This window comes from Bufo bufo, chromosome 3 (assembly GCF_905171765.1).
Source record: "Bufo bufo chromosome 3, aBufBuf1.1, whole genome shotgun sequence".
NCBI classification, from domain to species: domain Eukaryota; kingdom Metazoa; phylum Chordata; class Amphibia; order Anura; family Bufonidae; genus Bufo; species Bufo bufo.
Window position 1 is genome coordinate 129,134,512 of NC_053391.1, and position 18,954 is coordinate 129,153,465.

The 18,954-nt window shown below is 42.3% G+C and overlaps 1 protein-coding gene and 1 long non-coding RNA gene across 2 annotated transcripts in view; one reads left to right on the forward strand and one right to left on the reverse strand.

The window, feature by feature from the left end:
* The window catches only part of DPH1 (diphthamide biosynthesis 1), a 293,541-nt gene that overhangs the window by 269,400 nt on the left and 5,187 nt on the right, over positions 1-18,954 (forward strand). The window contains exons 8-10 of the mRNA XM_040423565.1: positions 740-896; positions 8,412-8,512; positions 13,935-14,013. Of these exons, the coding sequence (XP_040279499.1) occupies positions 740-896; positions 8,412-8,512; positions 13,935-14,013 (337 nt within the window). The remainder of the gene's footprint in view (positions 1-739; positions 897-8,411; positions 8,513-13,934; positions 14,014-18,954) is intronic.
* On the reverse strand, positions 5,782-10,565 carry LOC120994769. Its single transcript, XR_005777466.1, has 3 exons — positions 10,552-10,565; positions 7,688-7,694; positions 5,782-5,892 (listed from the first exon to the last, which is right to left on the reverse strand). It is a non-coding gene; the product is annotated as an uncharacterized LOC120994769 (long non-coding RNA).

Sequence of the window (18,954 nt, forward strand, 5' to 3'; positions counted from 1 at the left end):
TCTGGTGCTGTTGGCCCTGGGTTCCTCCTAATGCAAGACAATGCTAGACCTCATGTGGCTGGAGTGTGTCAGCAGTTCCTGCAAGACGAAGGCATTGATGCTAAGGACTGGCCCGCCCGTTCCCCAGACCTGAATCCAATTGAGCACATCTGGGACATCATGTCTCGCTCTATCCACCAACGTCACGTTGCACCACAGACTGTCCAGGAGTTGACAGATGCTTTAGTCCAGGTCTGGGAGGAGATCCCTCAGGAGACCGTCCGCCACCTCATCAGGAGCATGCACAGGCGTTGTAGGGAGGTCATACAGGCACGTGGAGGCCACACACACTACTGAGCCTCATTTTGACTTGTTTTAAGGACATTACATCAAAGTTGGTTCAGCCTGTAGTGTGTTTTTCCACTTTAATTTTGAGGGTGACTCCAAATGCAGACCTCCATGGGTTGAAAAATTTGATTTCCATTTTTTTATTTTTGTGTGATTTTGTTGTCAGCACATTCAACTATGTAAAGAACAAAGTATTTCAGAAGAATATTTAATTAATTCAGATCTAGGATGTGTTATTTTTGTGTTCCCTTTATTTCTTTGATCAGTGTAGATATGTATGAATCACATAGTAAAGTGTTCTCATTATACCTTGACATGGTTATGATCCATTTAATAACGTTTTCTCACTTTATCTTTCCATACTGTTAGTATGATCTATGTTGTAAGGCTTTCTCACTTTGTCTTTACATAGGTACGATCCATATAGTAAGGTTTTCTCGCGGGAGTATTACGATCACAGCTGCATGCAAAAAAATCGAGGCGATGCCATTTCATCGGCTGCTGGAGCTAAAACATGGGGCCTCATTTTTGGTACTTTGGGGCGACAAGGATCCCCAAAAATACTTGAGGTAAGCACTTTCCCGGCTCCGTGCTGTTGTACAATTATACCTCTCCTCTTGATTTTCCATCCATTTATTATGCGCACACCTGTCGCTACCTCTTTAAGATGCTCAGTATTCATCTTTACAAATGTGGTTTCTCATTAATTAAAAATCGCTAGAGGATTTGACACTGAAGTATGTGATGATGACTGAAGTTAAAGGAACTTGTGATTTCTTCTATTTGTAACCCTTTCCCCGCCAGAGCGGGCTAGATCACGCCGTTCTGCAGACCCCAATGACGGTCTGATGGTTAAACCCTTCTTGCAGGACAGATCATCACTCGTGTATGCTCTCCTCCTCTTTTTTTCTCAACATGAACATAATCCGCTTCCATGAATCCACCCTCCCTCCTCCACAGGAATACATTTTTAGTCTTAGTTAATCTCCACAAAGATTTTTTTTTTTCTTCTTCTTCTCATTTACATTTTTCTTTTGCAAATTAGGAGCAGTGGGTCATTTGGCCTCTGCTTTCCTAGTCCCCCATGCAGATCATTAAACTGGACACATGCGCCCATTTTAATGAGTCCCTGCATGGCATGTATGCCATGTGCCGGAGATCACTGGGTGAGCTGTGTGATACCAGGCAGCAGCAGGTAGAAGGTCTAGATGTGTCGGCATCATGCTACAGTATGTGTGGATGAGGGTGAAGAATGATGTGAGTGGAGTGGAGATGATGAGGGTAGGAGTATAGTGACTGAAGGTTTGGGGGGGGGGGGGGTAGAGGAATAGCTGTGCCTCCGTAGAGGGAATATGATTAGGTCTGTATGCTGTACCAGGGTCTTTTGTTTTAGCTCCCAGCAGCACCCTGTCGCGTTCCTGCTAATGACTATTCCTCTGTCTATCCTGTGTAACGAGGACAGGCCTCATTAATCTATTGGCTGCAATTACAGAACCGCAATTATTATTTGCACTTCTCATTAAATGAACTTGGAATGGTTATTGTTGGTTATTTATCCATTCACTCCCATCCCATTTGGAAAACAGAGGGGCTTAATTAACTTCCTGCCTGGGAATCAAGACAGGGTCTCTCTGGTGGCGGCTCACGCAGGAGGGGCGCATGACAAGGGAGTCACTGTGCACGAAATAATCCGTCATCCTCACCCTGTCCCCAGGCCCAGGTAGACGAAGAAGCACATTTTCTAATAAAATTCTCTCTTGTCACCCAGACTGATGTGTATGTGTAAGATAATAGTAATATAACGCTATATCGAGATGAACTGCTTAGTGGCTGGTGAGGTCTGCATCATTGCATGCTAGTGGCTGTGAAGCCTTAAGGACATTAGCACTAGAGGCTCAAGTGAGCTCAGGCATCACTAACACAAAGGGAAAGCAAGGTGAATACGCCTACCAGAGGCCTGCGGGGGAAACTAAATAAAAAATGTACTAAAATCCCTTGCCCTTCCTGATGAAAATCAAATGATTTCCCTCTAAAGTCATGCAAACCAACAGGGAGAGGACAGGTTGTCCTTCTGGGTCACGGGCCTGTTACTCCTTCTTTGTGCTTGAAATGAGGCCTCATCATTAGAATCACTTCCTGAGAGCCACAATCGCATCAGTACACAGACATCATAATGGAGCCCGATTGACTGCAGTGCCTGCATGTGTATTGTCAATATGATGGGCGCTGTGGTCAGCAGACAGAACTGCCATTATTTTCCACCGTGCAAGGTATAGCAGGAGGCCAATTTTGGCCTCAAGTACCATAGAAATGCTTATTTCTATAGAAATACCAGAGAAAAGCTTTTATTTCTATGCGTTTTGATAGCAGTAGTTTTACAGTCAGGTCCATAAATATTGGGACATCGACACAATTCTAAAATTTTTGGCTCTATATACCACCACAATGGATTTGAAATGCAACGAACAAGATGTGCTTTAACTGCAGACTGTCAGCTTTAATTTGAGGGTATTTACATCCAAATCAGGTGAACAGTGTAGGAATTACAACAGTTTGCATATGTGCCTCCCACTTGTTAAGGGACCAAAAGTAATGGGACAATTGGATTCTCAGAAGTTCCATGGCCAGGTGTGTGTTATTCCCTCATTATCCCAACTACAATGAGCAGATAAAAGGTCCAGAGTTAATTTCAAGTCTGCTATTTGCATTTGGAATCTGTTGCTGTCAACACAACAATAAAACAAACCCATCAGAGAGATAGCAAAAACATTAGGCGTGGCCAAAACAACTGTTTGGAACATTCTTAAAAAGAAGGAACGCATCGGTGAGCTCAGCAACACCAAAAGACCCGGAAGACCACAGAAAACAACTGTGGTGGATGACCGAATAATTCTTTCCCTGGTGAAGAAAACACCCTTGGCCAGATCAAGAACACTCTCCAGGAGGTAGGTGTATGTGTGTCAGTTAACAATCAAGAGAATATTTCACCAGAGTGAATATAGAGGGTTCACCACAAGATGTAAACCATTGGTGAGCATCAAATACAGGAAGGCCAGATTAGAGTTTGCCAAACGGCATCTAAAAAAGCCTTCACAGTTCTAGAACAACATCCTATGGATAGATGAGACCAAAATCAACTTGTACCAGAGTGATGGGAAGAGTATGGAGAAGGAAAGAAACTGCTCATCATCCTAAGCATACCACCTCATCAGTGAAGCATGGTGGTGGTAGTGTCATGGCGTGGGCATGTATGGCTGCCAATGGAACTGGTTCTCTTGTATTTATTGATGATGTGACTGCTGACAAAAGCAGCAGGATGAATTCTGAAGTGTTTCGGGCAATATTATCTGCTCATATTCAGCCAAATGCTTCAGAACTCATTGGACGGCGCTTCACAGTGCAGATGGACAATAACCCAAAGCATACTGCAAAAGCAACCAAATAGTTTTTTAAGGGAAAGAAGTGGAATGTTAGGCAATGGCCAAGTCAATCACCTGACCTGAATCCGACTGAGCATGCATTTCACTTGCTGAAGACAAAACTGAAGGTAAAATGCCCCAAGAACAAGCAGGAACTGAAGACAGTTGCAGTAGAGGCCTGGCAGAGAATCACCAGGGATAAAACCCAGCGTCTGGTGATGTCTATGCGTTCCAGACTTCAGGCTGTAATTGACTGCAAAGGATTTGCAACCAAGTATTAAAAAGTGAAAGTTTGATTTATGATTATTATTCTGTCCCATTACTTTTGGTCCCTTAACAAGTGGGAGGCACATATGCAAACTGTTGTAATTCCTACACCGTTCACCTGATTTGGATGTAAATACCCTCAAATTAAAGCTGACAGTCTGCAGTTAAAGCACATCTTGTTTGTTTCATTTCAAATCCATTGTGGTGGTGTATAGAGCCAAAAATGTTAGAATTGTGTCAATATTTATGGACCTGACTGTATATTCATTCTTGTGTGGGGTTTTTTTTTGTTTGTTTTTTGGCGGTACTTGCTGTAGAATTTTTAGACTTCAATGTAACAGTATTTTTATCCTTTTTTCATTTTTTTTAAAATATTTTTATACTACCAGAATAAAGTTAAAAAGGCTTTAACCATATGAGTTTTTATAGCAGCAGTTTTATATTTATTTTTGTGTTTTTTTTGCGGGACGTGCTGTAGAAATTTTAGACTTCAGTGTAACAGTGTTTATATATTTTCTATGTTGGCAGAATACATTTAATAAGTTAAAAAGGCAGAGTCTTAGTAGTTAATGAGTTAATAGAATGGCTCAGCTGGAAATGAGACGTGGATCAATGTGTCCAAATCTGGATGCAAAATTCTGACGTAAACCAACTTATAGGTGGTACAAACTTAAGGTGGACATACACAGTAGATAGAAGCTGGTTGAGCAAACAATCATCTAGAGAACGTTCATTTCACAGACACGGCCAGACATATTTTAGTCTGTATTGGCCGTTACAGTTGGTCACACTGCCCATACATGTTCAATGAAACTGGGACGCATGAGAGATCTTTCTGGGATTTTTCTTCCAAAGAAACGTCTTTCTTTCTTCCACAAACCTGATCTTTCTTTGAACAGAAGAACTTTCGTCGAACTATCAGATGAAAATAGTACGCACGGCCAACCTCTTCTCAGACAATAGTTATCATTGGTGGGTCAAAACGATTATTTGTTGTTAAATTTCACCCGATGAACGTATTTTTATAATATTAGGATTAGTAAATCTGCCCCAGTCTTGTAGAAATCTTGAAGAGATCCCTGGGGTTTATTTCTTCCCGATTGCTTCCTTTTTCCTGTGGTAGGCGGATGAGGAGAGGGGTTTATCCAATGGGAGAGTTTTTTTTCTTTTTATTCTGTTTTTACAAACCATTTTTATTGAAGGTTTTTCAACATTTTGTAACATTGATAACATGTAAAAGCCCCAATGGGAGAGGCTTCCAAGGTCTGGTCTCCTCTTGCAGACAGAGCATCAGTGAGCAGAGGTTCCTTCTGCCGCCAGTTACCGTACAAAGTGCGTTATTTTAGGGTTTAAGAAAATGCTGTTCTTCCAGGAAAAGCACCACACCTTTCCATGTCTTTGGGGGGAGGGGGGGTTCAACCCAGCTATTAGGCCTCATTCAGACATGTAATATTGGCGTATTTTAGTGTGTGTATTACACCTGCAAATCCTATTAGACCGACATTCTGGTTGGGATCAGAAGCTGTCATATGAACACTAAAATCCCATATGTGACCTTATGGAGCTGAGATGCAATACCACACACAACCCCTGGACAGAAGAAAGCAGCCATGTTTTTCTACTCCTGTACAACCCCTGTGATGTTTTCCAGGTTCTGATATTGATGGCCTATACTCGGGTTAGGCCATCAATATCAGGTTGAAGGCAGTGTGCTGGTATAAGACCTCATGTAATAAAGAGGCCACATATTCTGCTCCTTAATTGCCCAGGAGGCGGGGCTTCACTCTGAAGTGCTCTCTGTGCTGAGCTGCTTCACAGCCCCTCCCTGTGCTTTGAGTGACAGCTGTAATGGTCTCCTGGTTGGATGCTACAGCTGTCCCTCAGAGCAGAGGGGCGGGGCTGCGAAGCATTTCATTGCAAAGAGCACTTCAGAGTTAAGAGCCGCCTCCTGGGCACTTGAAGAGCAGAATTGTCTGGGCGAATAACACATATTCACACTACCTCTGATAATAAAAACTTCACAAAATCTATGTTTGTACTTCTGTTCTCAGACCCTACCAAATGCTGTCATCAGCTTAGCATGGTCAGAACTGCTGATAGGTTCTTTTAAACACTTTGGGTTGTACTGTACAATATTTATAGATGGTTTTAAGCCCTTTCTTCAGCATTTATCTTTGTTTAGAAATTCAAATTTTTGAACTTTATGACAGAGTTTAATGGACTCAGTGGGGGAGATTTATCAAACTGGTGTAAAGTTGAACTTGCCCATAGCAACCAATCAGATTCCACCTTTCATTTTCTAATCTGGTTGCTATGGGAAACTAAGCCAGTTCTACTTTACACCAGTTTGATAAAACTCCCCCAATGTATTTAGGTATAAAATGACTCTGCATTAAAGGAGTTTTACAGGAGTTTAATATTGATGGCCTATTGTGGGTGTTCAACACCCGTCACCTCCACCATTCAGCTGTTTGAAGAGGCTTCTGCCGCCTCCTCACAGTATACTAAGCACATCGCCATACATTGTATAGAGGTTGTACTTGGAATTACAGTCCAGGACCATTCACTTAAAGGGGTTGTCCCATGAATAATGTAAAAAATGACAATGTCTTTCTAATAAATCTAGAACCAGCCCTGTACCTCACATGGATCCAGAGATCTCCTTATTCATTGCTCTTCTAGATATATATCAAGCTGACAGCTCAAGGGGAGGGTCTTTTCTGCTGCAGCTCAGGGGGCGTGTCCATGCTCTCCCTATCACAGCTTAGGAGGCAGTTGAAGGATGAAACTGAGCATGTGCGGCCATATCAGTGAGCAGGTCAAAGAAATAAGAAAAAGAACTAACAGCAGATGGCGCTATACAGATACATTATATTGAATAGCTCTCTGGCTATACAATTTTTTTTTATTACATGCAACTAGAAAAGTATTCAGATCCAGGTGCTGGTTTGAAAGTTGTAGAATATTTTCTTGGGACAACCCCTTTAAATGGGAGTGAGCTGTACATAGGCCACGTGACCAATGAATGTGATATCACTGGCCTAGGAAGAGTGCTTACAAGAGCGCTGTGGTTTCTTCAAACAGGCATTGGCATGGTTGCCGGAAGTCGGACTCCTGCTGATCAGATACATACTAGTGACCTTTCCTGAGGATAGATCATCTTTTAGGGTCCATTCACACATCCGTATGTGTTTTGCGGATCTGCAAAACACTGACGCGGACCGCACATCGACAGCACTCTCATAGAAAATGCCTTTTCTTGTCCGCAAATGCGGATGCGGACAGCACATTCTGGCCCCATTAAAAATGAATGGGTCCGCAAAATTGCGGAATGGATGCGGACCCATTTTGCGGATGTGTGAATGGACCCTTAATCACTCATAACTTTATCTAAATTAATATCTTTCTATATTTCTGCTCCATTTTTATGTAAAAAAAGATGATCCTGAATATAGCTGATAAGATCTTCAGCTGAATCTCTATAGGAATGGAGTTCATGAGGAGACATGAAGTACAGAGGACGGACAGGACAGACTGTGTTAATGGAGACTGCACACAAGTGCTGCTGCTCATTACCACATCCCCACCTTCTTCTCTATATTTCATGTCTGAAGATCTTATCAGCTGTATTCATGATCAAGCAGAGCAGAGAGGAGGATAAGGCAGCGCTTTACCTCAGTGCTGTAAAGTAACTTGTCCTCCTGTGTGATTAGAACAGGTTTTGTATGTATTAATAGAACGGCGGCCATTTTATTTCCCCTGATTGCTCCCCAGACAAAACGAACCATTATAACTAATAAAAGGTATTTGGGAATATATTTATAATGTAATATGTAAGTGTTTCCAGTAATTTTATTTTCTTAATTTCCGGAGAACCCTTTTAATGTGTATAGCAGTAATTCCCTATCTTATTACCAAGGGGAACCCATGAAAAATATTTGCACTCTGAGTGAACCCTACCACATTCCTACCTACTGTTCTATAAATTCCAACCAGAATTTGCCACCTACTTGCCGGATGAAGTCAGTCTGCCTTTACTACTATATGGGTGGCAGGAAACCCAGGCATCTTGGTTAGGAATCTTGGCTATATACAGATAGTGTGTTTTCTCCCCACGCGAGCATATAGCGTGTATGCTTTGTATATTCTATGAATTTTTTATTAATATATGTGGAATATATAAATAGCTGTTCCCACACATATGAGCACTTTTGAGTGTTTCCTGGCTAGTGCTGTGTATACTTACAGATGTTTCATTTCATCTTGTTATTCTTTAGCTCCTGACTTAATTAATTAGTAAGGGTATTCACTGCAGGAGAAGGCTTGGACGGCTGCCTTACCCCCAAATGCTCGCCTCACTTTTAGTCTAACGCACTGTGTCTCTCTCTATCCCCTCAGCACCTGGAGTCACGTCTACAGGCTCTCGGCTGTCGTTACGTGCGGCTTCTGCTGTCGGAAATCTTCCCTAATAAACTCAAGCTGTTCCCAGAGGTGGAAGCGTGAGTATAGAGAGCAGAGCTGTAAACACACTCACAACGAGCAGGCCGCAGCATGGGGTGGAATTAGGAGGGGACTTGGCATCCTGGCACTACCACTTTACCCATGCCACTGATAATACCCTCATATTTAAATCCATATAGTATATTATGATGGCAGCTGTTACACTAAAATGCAGCTTTCTCTGCTTCTGGGATTTTTTTAACTGATGACCCATCCTCAGGTTAGGTCATCAGTATCTGATCAGTGAGGGTCCGACATCCAGGACCCCCGCTGATCAGCTGTTTAAGAAAGCACCAGTGCTCACAGTAGCGTCGCTGCCTTCATTCAGCTCACCAAGCAGAGAGTCGTACATTGTATAGGGGCTATACTTGGTATCACACTCAGCCCTATTCACATAAATGGGGGTGAGCTGTGCATAGGCTATGTGACTGATGAACCTAGCCAAAGCTGGAGAGGGCTGCAAATAATTAAAATAATAATAGTAAATAATCCCAGGAAACCCTTTTAAAATACAAGGTAGATCCAAGTAACCCAGTACTTACAGTAGATGATTGTTCTCAACACTTACATAAGGTTAGAACCAACGGTAGAGGGGATGGCCACTTTATGGCTACTGTTGACCAATGTGTTTGTAAGATGGTTATATGACGTGAAATTCTGCACCATTTTCTTTATTTCATAAGGTATTCTCTAGAGATGAGAGAAACCACTTTGGATGCTTCATCCGAAGTCGATTCGCATAAAACTTTGTTTTAATACTGTATAAAGTATTAGAATGTATGGGCTCCGATGAGCCGAAGTGACTATTTTGCGAAGTCGAGCGAGAATTTGTGTAATTACTTCGGGAAATAATTTTTACTGTAAAAAAAACCTTGATACAGAAGTCAGGTTTAGGATTAGGTTACAGTAAAAATGAATTCCCAAAGTTATTACACGAGGTCTCGCGAGACTTTGCGAAATAATAACTTCGGCTCCTCGGAGCCAATACATTCTAATACTGTATACAGTACAGATTTGTACCTATGAAACTGGCTGACCTGTTACATGTGCACTTGGCAGCTGAAGGCATCTGTGTTGGTCCCATGTCCATATGTGTCCGCATTGTTGGGAAATATGATGTTTTAATATATGCAAATGAGCCTCTAGGAGCAATGGGGGCGTTGTCATTACTCCTAGAGGCTCTGCTCTCTCTGCAACTGCCACGTCCTCTCCAATTTGATTGACAGGGTCAGGAATGATGATGTTTTCACTGCCTGGCCCTGTTAATCCAAGCGCCTTCAGATGCTAAGCACACATGCAACAGGTCAGACCTCTCTGGTGGTGGGCGAGGGTCATTATTCATTATGCGCATGATCAGAGACATAGCGTAGGTATCGCACTACTAATAGACTTATGAGACCTGGAGCATGCGCTGTGACACTACTGGGACCTTGGATCCCTCAGGCACAATAAGCCATCTATTTCTATGTATATTTGGGTAATACTTTACATTGACACTTGGTGATGACCATGCATCTGGTTATTTATGTATGAATTAATGCAATGGTAACTAAGGAGAGTGATAAAATTTGCTAATTACGGTGCCGATTCACTATTGGATGATCAGGGGGTCATGTGATTAACTTAAAGGTATTTAAAAAAATATTAAATATAGACTCGATCACATTGTAAGCTTGACAAAGACCCGGCTATGATGGGGGTCGAAACATTGCTTTTTACTGTATACATAATTTGGCTTAAAGGGGTTTTTGTCACTTCAGCAAGTTGCATTCGTCATGTAGAGAAGGTTAATGCAAGCACGACCACCGCTGATGGATTACAGGGTGGTCGTAATCACGGAAACGAGCAGTGTATAATGAGATAGAAAAATGTATCCAGCCAGCAAAGAAGGCAATATGGACAATCACAATACATTAGTAAGTGCCTTGTATTAACTTTCTCTATATAGTAAATGCCACTTGCTGATGTGAGACAACCCCTTTAAATAAAGGAAACTATCTGAAGGTCAGATGATGGTTCCGCCATTGTTTCTCCAGACGGAGGGTCATGTGACAGATCACCTGTATGTGTTGTCTGCTCCATTCAAATACTCCGCCCCTGCCATCTGCACTGCTGGTGCTTTAGTGCAGTGTGTTTGATTGGAGGAGGCTGAGTGATGTGTCTGATCAGCAACCATTCTATGGACAGGACCTCTGTGCGGACAGGGGGACATGGCTCAATGGTGCAGAATATCAACAATGGCTATATTAATAAGTACTGTATAGTCACCTTATATACACACGGGTCAACAGTGGCCAACCCCTTTATTTTAAGAAGATATATCAATTTTAGTAGAGTTTTTAAAAAACAACAGCTTTTCTAGACATGCAGCCTCCTGGGAATACAGTACCCTGGAGTGTCTGCAGTAAACTCTATATACTGCCACTATATGTTTATCTCGCTATCTGTCTGGTCTATAATTTGATCTCATGGCTATATGTACAGTATGTTTAATCCTTTGAGGTATCTATCAGCCTTCCGGCTGTCTGTGTATCTATCCTTCATGTGTCCTTGCAGCTAACTACATGTCTGTCTGCCTTATATCTATAGTTCTATCTCATATTTATATATGTACTTACACTTTGTCTATCAGTCCAGCCATCTGTCAATCTATCCCTTATAGCTTTCTGTCAATCATTGTCTGTCTCCACCAATCCATGTGACTAACTCTCTATCTATCAATCTATCTATCTATCTATCCGTATGACTAGCTCTATATCTATCTATCTATCTCTATCCATCTATCTATCTATCTATCTATCTATCTATCTATCTATCTCTATCCATCTATCTATCTATCTATCTATCTATCTATCCGTATGACTAGCTCTATATCTATCTATCCGTATGACTAGCTCTCTATCTATCTATCTATCTATCTATCTATCTATCTATCTATCTATCTATCTATCTATCCGTATGGCTAACTCTATATCTATCTATCCGTATGACTAGCTCTCTATCTATCTATCTATCTATCCGTATGGCTAACTCTATATCTATCTATCCGTATGACTAGCTCTATATCTATCTATACAGAATATTAGATGTTCACATCACATTATTGGCCTCCGTTTAACGCATACACCGTACATATATGTGAAACAGATGCCTCTGACACAAGCCATACAGTCCAGTACATTTCTTTCTGCGTAGCTTACTATACCTTATGTATTTATTTAGGCTAGTGTTGGCCCCTTATATTTGAGAATACAGTGGCATCCATTGTCCATAGAGTTACATCATTAAAAAAAAAAGTCTACATTTAAAGGGGTTGTCTCACTTCAGCAAATGGCAGTTATAATGAAGAGAAAGTTTAATATAAGGCACTTACTAATGTATTGTGATTGTCCATATTACCTCCTTTTCTGGCTGGATTCATTTTCCCATCACTTTATACACTGCTCGTTTACAGGGGTATCTGTGCTGCAACCAGGGTGGCCTGGACGGGAGCTGCTGCGCAGGCGTGCCTTTGCGCTCTCCCACAGTCCCAGCCACCAGAGAGGCCGGCATTTTTTCCTATAAAGTGCAAGCACAACCAACACTGCTGGATTGCAGGGTGGTCATAGCCCCTGGAAACGAGCAGTGTATAATGTGATGGAAAAATGAATCCAGTCAATATGGACAATCACAATACATTAGTAAGTGCCTTGTATTAACTTTCTCTACCTGATAAATGCCATTTGCTGAAGTGATACAACTCCTTTAAGGGTGTGTTCAGATCACTTTGGGAAAAAAGAAGCAATAGTATAAGTATACTTTGCTTTTCCATCTTCCGGAGTTCAGTAAAAATACATATGTGTTAAATTGATATGTATGGCATGTGTCGGTGGCATCCGTTTAATGTATACATCATGTGGGATCCTCATGGTATTATTCACATCTTTATATGTACCATTTTTGGGTGGAGGTTTTCCCGCTCTTACCTTCATTATCACTGGGCAGATATTTTACCTGCCTAGTGATATGGCCCCTATTGGGATAGTTGAGGGACCTGTGGTGACCCTGGGTTTTAGGAAGATTAGGTCTGGCCTTAGTGACAAAGGGGCATTGATGGTTAGGAGTGATATGTGATGGGTGAAAGGGGCATTTTAGAGCGCCCTCCCTAGGCTGTGTTGTCTTTGATCAACAGCTTGTGGGGCGGCTTGGATTGAACCAGCCCAAATAAACGGACATCACAAACATGATGTGAACATGCATTATATTTACCTACAGTGACAACTCTCTGTGACGACCAGCCAAAATTGTCAGTTTCCTGTCTGTGTGATTATTTCTGAATCCGCCTGGGACTTTCTCCCATTTCCATCTATATGTCTGTCTAGAAGTCTGACGTTCTCCCATTTCCTTCTTTCGGTGAGATGTTACTGAAACATATGAAATGAGTTGACGACATCCGCCGTTGTATTTCTCTCTTTAATGGACTAACTGCATTATCTCACGAAAAGCTTTTAGGTGCAAACTGTTTATAGGAATAACAGATCGAGTAAGAGAAGAAGAGCCGGGCGCGGGGAGAAGAAGTAAAACTACGGCAGGGAGGTCTTGGTAACTGTTTCTATTTAACTAGAACGGTCAAGTTAAGAGCATTAATGAGATGCCTATTATTTCTGACCTGATGAAAAGAAGAGGTTGGCTCCCGAAAGCTTGTTAAGAGAAAATGCAGGCAGTCCATTAAAAAAGTATCATAAACCACAAATGTGCTGGAACATCATCCTTCACCGGACTCAACTGGATGCTACATTAATTTATAAACAGAATATTTCATGGCCGATTTTAGAGGCCGCTTTTAAGTAGTTTTAGATCTCACTTAGCTTAACCCTTCCAGAGCTCAGAAACTGTAAGCTCTGTGATCTTACTCTGCATTCTGTAGATTGATACTCTTTCAAGTTCAAAAAAAAATTTCACCTTAACCGGGGAACGCACAGGACACTTTACCTGGTGACCCCCTTTTCATCTTTTTAGCTGCAGATCCGCCAATTTCCAGGCTCCTCTTCTTTCATCCAAGATAGCCGCACTTCTTCTCAGACTACCTGATGCTCCCTGTGCGTTTGGTAGCCCGAGATACTTCTGCTGCCCTTGGATTGGCCAACACTGCTCACCTGAGCACTGCTGGCCAGTCCAAGAGCAGGGCTGGACAAGTAGGGAGTGTCTTGGGCTACCTATGCACAGTGTACATCAGGTAGACTGAGAAGCGGTGTGACCATCTTGGATGGCAGAAGAGGAGCTTCAGATTTGGTGGATCTGCAGCTAAAAAGATTAAAAGGAGGTCACCAGGTAAGTGTTCTGTGAATTTTTATTCTTGAACCAAAGGGTCGCTTTAAGACAGTTGTATAGTTCTTAAAGTTGTTCTCATTCATTAACTGCGAATGGTCTTATTATTTGCAGGTGGATACAGATCGCCTGCCCAAGACTTTCTATAGATTGGGGAACCGCCTTTCCCAAGCCTCTGCTAACTCCATATGAGGTATGTAGTTCACTCTGCAGTATAGCCTATAGCTGCATTTATTTATTACATGAAGAGGTTGTACCCAGGTATTAGGTAGTCCAGGTCTGCCCCGCCCTGACACCGTCCGTGATGGTTGGACAGCATCAGAGGTATGAAGAAGACTCCACCACAGGAGAGAAGCTCTGCTGCCTCCATGGCAGACCACACTGTATTAGCATATCACCCGTGAGGAATATATCTCAAGAACGAGGGTATCGGATCCCCACAAAACAAACACAGCAAAGCTTAGGAGGCCGACAGGAATGTGATAATGTGCACTGTTTTTAATTTTTCAGCTAGTGACTGGTCCTCTAATAAAAAATATAAATGATATCTTGGACAACCTTTAATAACAACCGGTCATATCTCCTTTAGTAAATGCTTCTATCCCCCATAAAATAACAATTCTGGAGGTTTTTTGAGAACTCTACAGTGTGCCGTTCCTGTTATTTATGAATAAATTGTCTGTTACCATTCACTGTCCGCACTGATTGTGCAGGGACAGGCCTCATTCACAAGGAGTCGTATCTCCCAGTTGTCAGTTTATGCATACAGCTCCAAGAGTTGCGCTTATGGAATACAAGAATTTATGAAAATAGACATGTAAGGAGAGTGGACAGGTCCTTTTTAAGGGTACATTAAGGAGAAATAACATTTCACTTATATTTAGGGAGTTTTACAGTTATTAGATATTGATAATATCAGGTCAGTGGGGATCCGACACCCCCACTAATCAGCTCCTTCCTAAACTGGCGGCTGATGTTTCCAGGTTTAGGAGTCCCACCAATCTGATAGTAATGACCTATCCTGAGAATAGGTAATCAATATTTTGAGAGTGGAAAACCCCTTTAACATTACATTTAACCATCTCAGCAGCAATTCCAGGCTAAGAGTAAGATAATTGTAGTGTCCATAAATGGGATTACTAACAGGAGATCCACTAGAAATCTGCCCTTATGATCAAGGCTCCCATATCTGCAGTTCTGAGAACTTTCATAAACATTTATGGACATATTGTGTGGCTATAACTAGGTGGCATAGGCACTCGATTTGTATACAAAACTTTTATAAGCGGCTGCCTTGATGTTTACCGCTCCCTTAAATATATTACATCATGCAAAGACTTATCAAGACCGACGTTTTTTGCAGTGGTCTTAATATCCCCTGCTCTGCCGGAGGATGCACCAGATATATGATGAGCTCCAGGCCTCGTGATTAGTGTTGAGCAAAGTGAGCTTCGGATGCTTCATCCGAAGTCGCTTCGTTCAAAACTTCGGAATAATACTGTACGGAAAATCACTTTAAAACTTGAAACCGAACTTGCCACTGGCCATGCCCCCTTTTTAGAAGTGATGAGGACGCCTTAGGCTGGGTTCACATCACTTTATTGCCATCTGTTTATCATATACAAGAAACATATTTGATAAATGTATGCCTCAGACTGATGCCATACAGTGACATCCGTTCACCATAGTGCTCCATTGTTAAACTCTGCAGGTGTCAATAACATGGTGTGCTGCTTTTTTGTATCCTTTTTTTTTCTAACGCATACATCAAATGAAGGCATAAAACGTGATGTGAATCCACTCTTAAAAATGCCACTTACAACAATATTTTGTTGCAACAACATCTAAAAAAGTTGCTAACACAAGGTCTGTGACTTTTTTACGCCAGAAATCAAGTGTCGGGAGATCTCCCCCAGTCCGTCTTCAAAGTGGTGACACCGTCTTTGAAAAGTATATAAACCCTTTTCGTAATGGAACCGAAACGTAATATTTTCTGAATTGTATATCTAAACCATAGGATAAGTGTATTCCAAGTAATTGTCGCTACACATTTACAATGTATTGCCCATTGTAGAGGGTTTAAACTTTGACGTAATACTGAATTTACCCTTAAAGGGTATCTGTCATTTTAATAAACTTCTGACACGTCAAACGTTTTCATTGCTGAGGGTCAAGCTGCCGAGACCCCCATCAATGGCTAAAACAAGGAAGCGGAGCAATGTTCCCCCTAGTGTTTGCTTGGCTCTCTAAGCGAGCGGTGAACAGATTCATAGAAAGTCCATAAACCCTCTATAAATTTGTACACCACTTAGAAAATGATAAGTATCCTTTAACTGTGAGGCTGTCACAGAACTAGTCTGGTTACTATATTCTTATTATTAGTGTTTATGTGTCATGATGACATTCCTGAAGAAATCGCTGGATGGAAGAGTGGACCAAGTACGTCATACAAGGGTTGGCAATAAGTATGTTCTTTCATGGAATCAGCATCCCAATTGAGCACTTATCAGGCTCCAGCAAGCCACACATGGCCCAATTCTACGACCCAGTCTCATAATCAATGAAAGTCCGTCCTAAAAGAGGAGACCCTATTGTATTTGTGCATAAGACACAACAGGTTGTGGAAATTTCTGTATATTGAACACAGCAAAATATTGTTCAGTGCTCAAGTACCATATTGCCAGGAGTGTCTCAGGACAAGTAGATGTCCACCATCCTTCAGCATGGCAAAACTTGCTATAGCCCCTCCACTCCAGTTTCCCAGTCTGCGTACATTACTCCCTAGCAACATGGAAATCACATTGTGACTCGCTAGATTTGTGACGAATGTCTTTTCTTTTAATAAGTGGAATACATTTTGAATAAAAAAAAATAACTACACTGCTCAAAAAAATAAAGGGAACACTTAAACAACACAATGTAACTCCAAGTCAATCACACTTCTGTGAAATAAAACTGTCCACTTAGGAAGCAACACTGAGTGACAATCAATTTCACATGCTGTTGTGCAAATGGGATAGACAACAGGTGGAAATTATAGGCAATTAGCAAGACACCCCCAATAAAGGAGTGGTTCTGCAGGTGGTGATCACAGACCACTTCTCAGTTCCTATGCTTCCTGGCTGATGTTTTGGTCACGTTTGAATGCTGGCGGTGCTTTCACTCTAGTGGTAGCATGAGATAGAGTCTACAACCCACACAAGTGGCTCAGGTAGTGCAGCTTATCCAGGATGGCACATCAATGCGAGCTGTGGCAAGAAGGTTTGCTGTGTCTGTCAGCGTAGTGTCCAGAGCATGGAGGTGCTACCAGGAGACAGGCTAGTACATCAGGAGACGCGCAGGAGGCCGTAGGAGGGCAACAACCCAGCAGCAGGACCGCTACCTCCGCCTTTGTGCAAGGAGGAACAGGAGGAGCACTGCCAGAGCCCTGCAAAATGACCTCCAGCAGGCCACAAATGTGCATGTGTCTGCTCAAACGGTCAGAAACAGACTCCATGAGGGTGATATGAGGGCCCGACGTCCACAGGTGGGGGTTGTGCTTACAGCCCAACACTGTGCAGGACGTTTGGCATTTGCCAGAGAACACCAAGATTGGCAAATTCGCCACTGGCGCCCTGTGCTCTTCACAGATGAAAGCAGGTTCACACTGAGCACATGTGACAGACGTGACAGAGTCTGGAGACGCCGTGGAGAACGTTCTGCTGCCTGCAACATCCTCCAGCATGACCGGTTTGGCATTGGGTCAGTAATGGTGTGGGGTGGCATTTCTTTGGAGGGCCGCACAGCCCTCCATGTGCTCGCCAGTGGTAGCCTGACTGCCATTAGGTACCGAGATGAGATCCTCAGACCCCTTGTGAGACCATATGCTGGTGCGGTTGGCCCTGGGTTCCTCCTAATGCAAGACAATGCTAGACCTCATGTGGCTGGAGTGTGTCAGCAGTTCCTGCAAGACGAAGGCATTGATGCTATGGACTGGCCCGCCCATTCCCCAGACCTGAATCCAATTGAGCATATCTGGGACATCATGTCTCGCTCTATCCACAAACGTCACATTGCACCACAGACTGTCCAGGAGTTGGCAGATGCTTTAGTCCAGGGCTGGGAGGAGATCCCTCAGGAGACCGTCCGCCACCTCATCAGGAGCATGCACAGGCATTGTCATACAGGCACGTGGAGGCCACACACACTACTGAGCCTCATTTTGACTTGTTTTAAGGACATTACATCAAAGTTGGATCAGCCTGTAGTGTGTTTTTCCACTTTAATTTTGAGTGTGACTCCAAATCCAGACCTCCATGGGTTGAAAAATTTGATTTCCATTTTTTAATTTTTGTGTGATTTTGTTGTCAGCACATTCAACTATGTAAAGAACAAAGTATTTCAGAAGAATATTTAAATAACTCAGATCTAGGATGTGTTATTTTTGTGTTCCCTTTATTTTTTTGAGCAGTGTATTTAGTAACAACAAAAAAAAAAGTTATGCTCAGCCTCACACACTTAATCGAACTTTTATGTAGGGAAAAGTGGAACTGGCAATTCATAAATATGATGCTCATTCTGCACATCACATTTCTCAAATGTATTTACACTTAGACAACTGGCATAGGATGATAAATTTCCTCCTTCCGCTCACCCACAGCATATTATAAAACTGATTGCCTGCAGCCACCACTAGGGGGAGCTCAGTGCATAGGAAATGATGCAGTCACCATTTATATCAATGGAAGCTGTAAATAATCTCTTTCCACTGAGCTCCCCCTAGTGGTAAGTGCCAGAAAATGCAGCCAGTCTATATTGGGAACTGGAGAAGCAATTCAACACTGTGTCCTCCCTTCCCCTGGGCCCCATAGCAGTCATGTGGACTGCTTCCATGGTAGGTACACCACTGTCCTTCAGTGATCTTAAGGTATCTGTCTATGGTGGAACACATGGGAATATTAAGCAAAGTTAGGCTACATTCACACTACCGTTTAGAGCCTCTGATTTGAGGGGAAGAATAGCGCAGCAATGGAGCAGACTCCGGTAATATATACTGATGACCTATCCTGAGGATAGGTCATCAATATCAGATCGGCAGGGATTTAACACCCTGGACCTCCGCTCATCAGCTGTTAGAAGAGGCCTCTCCCCATAG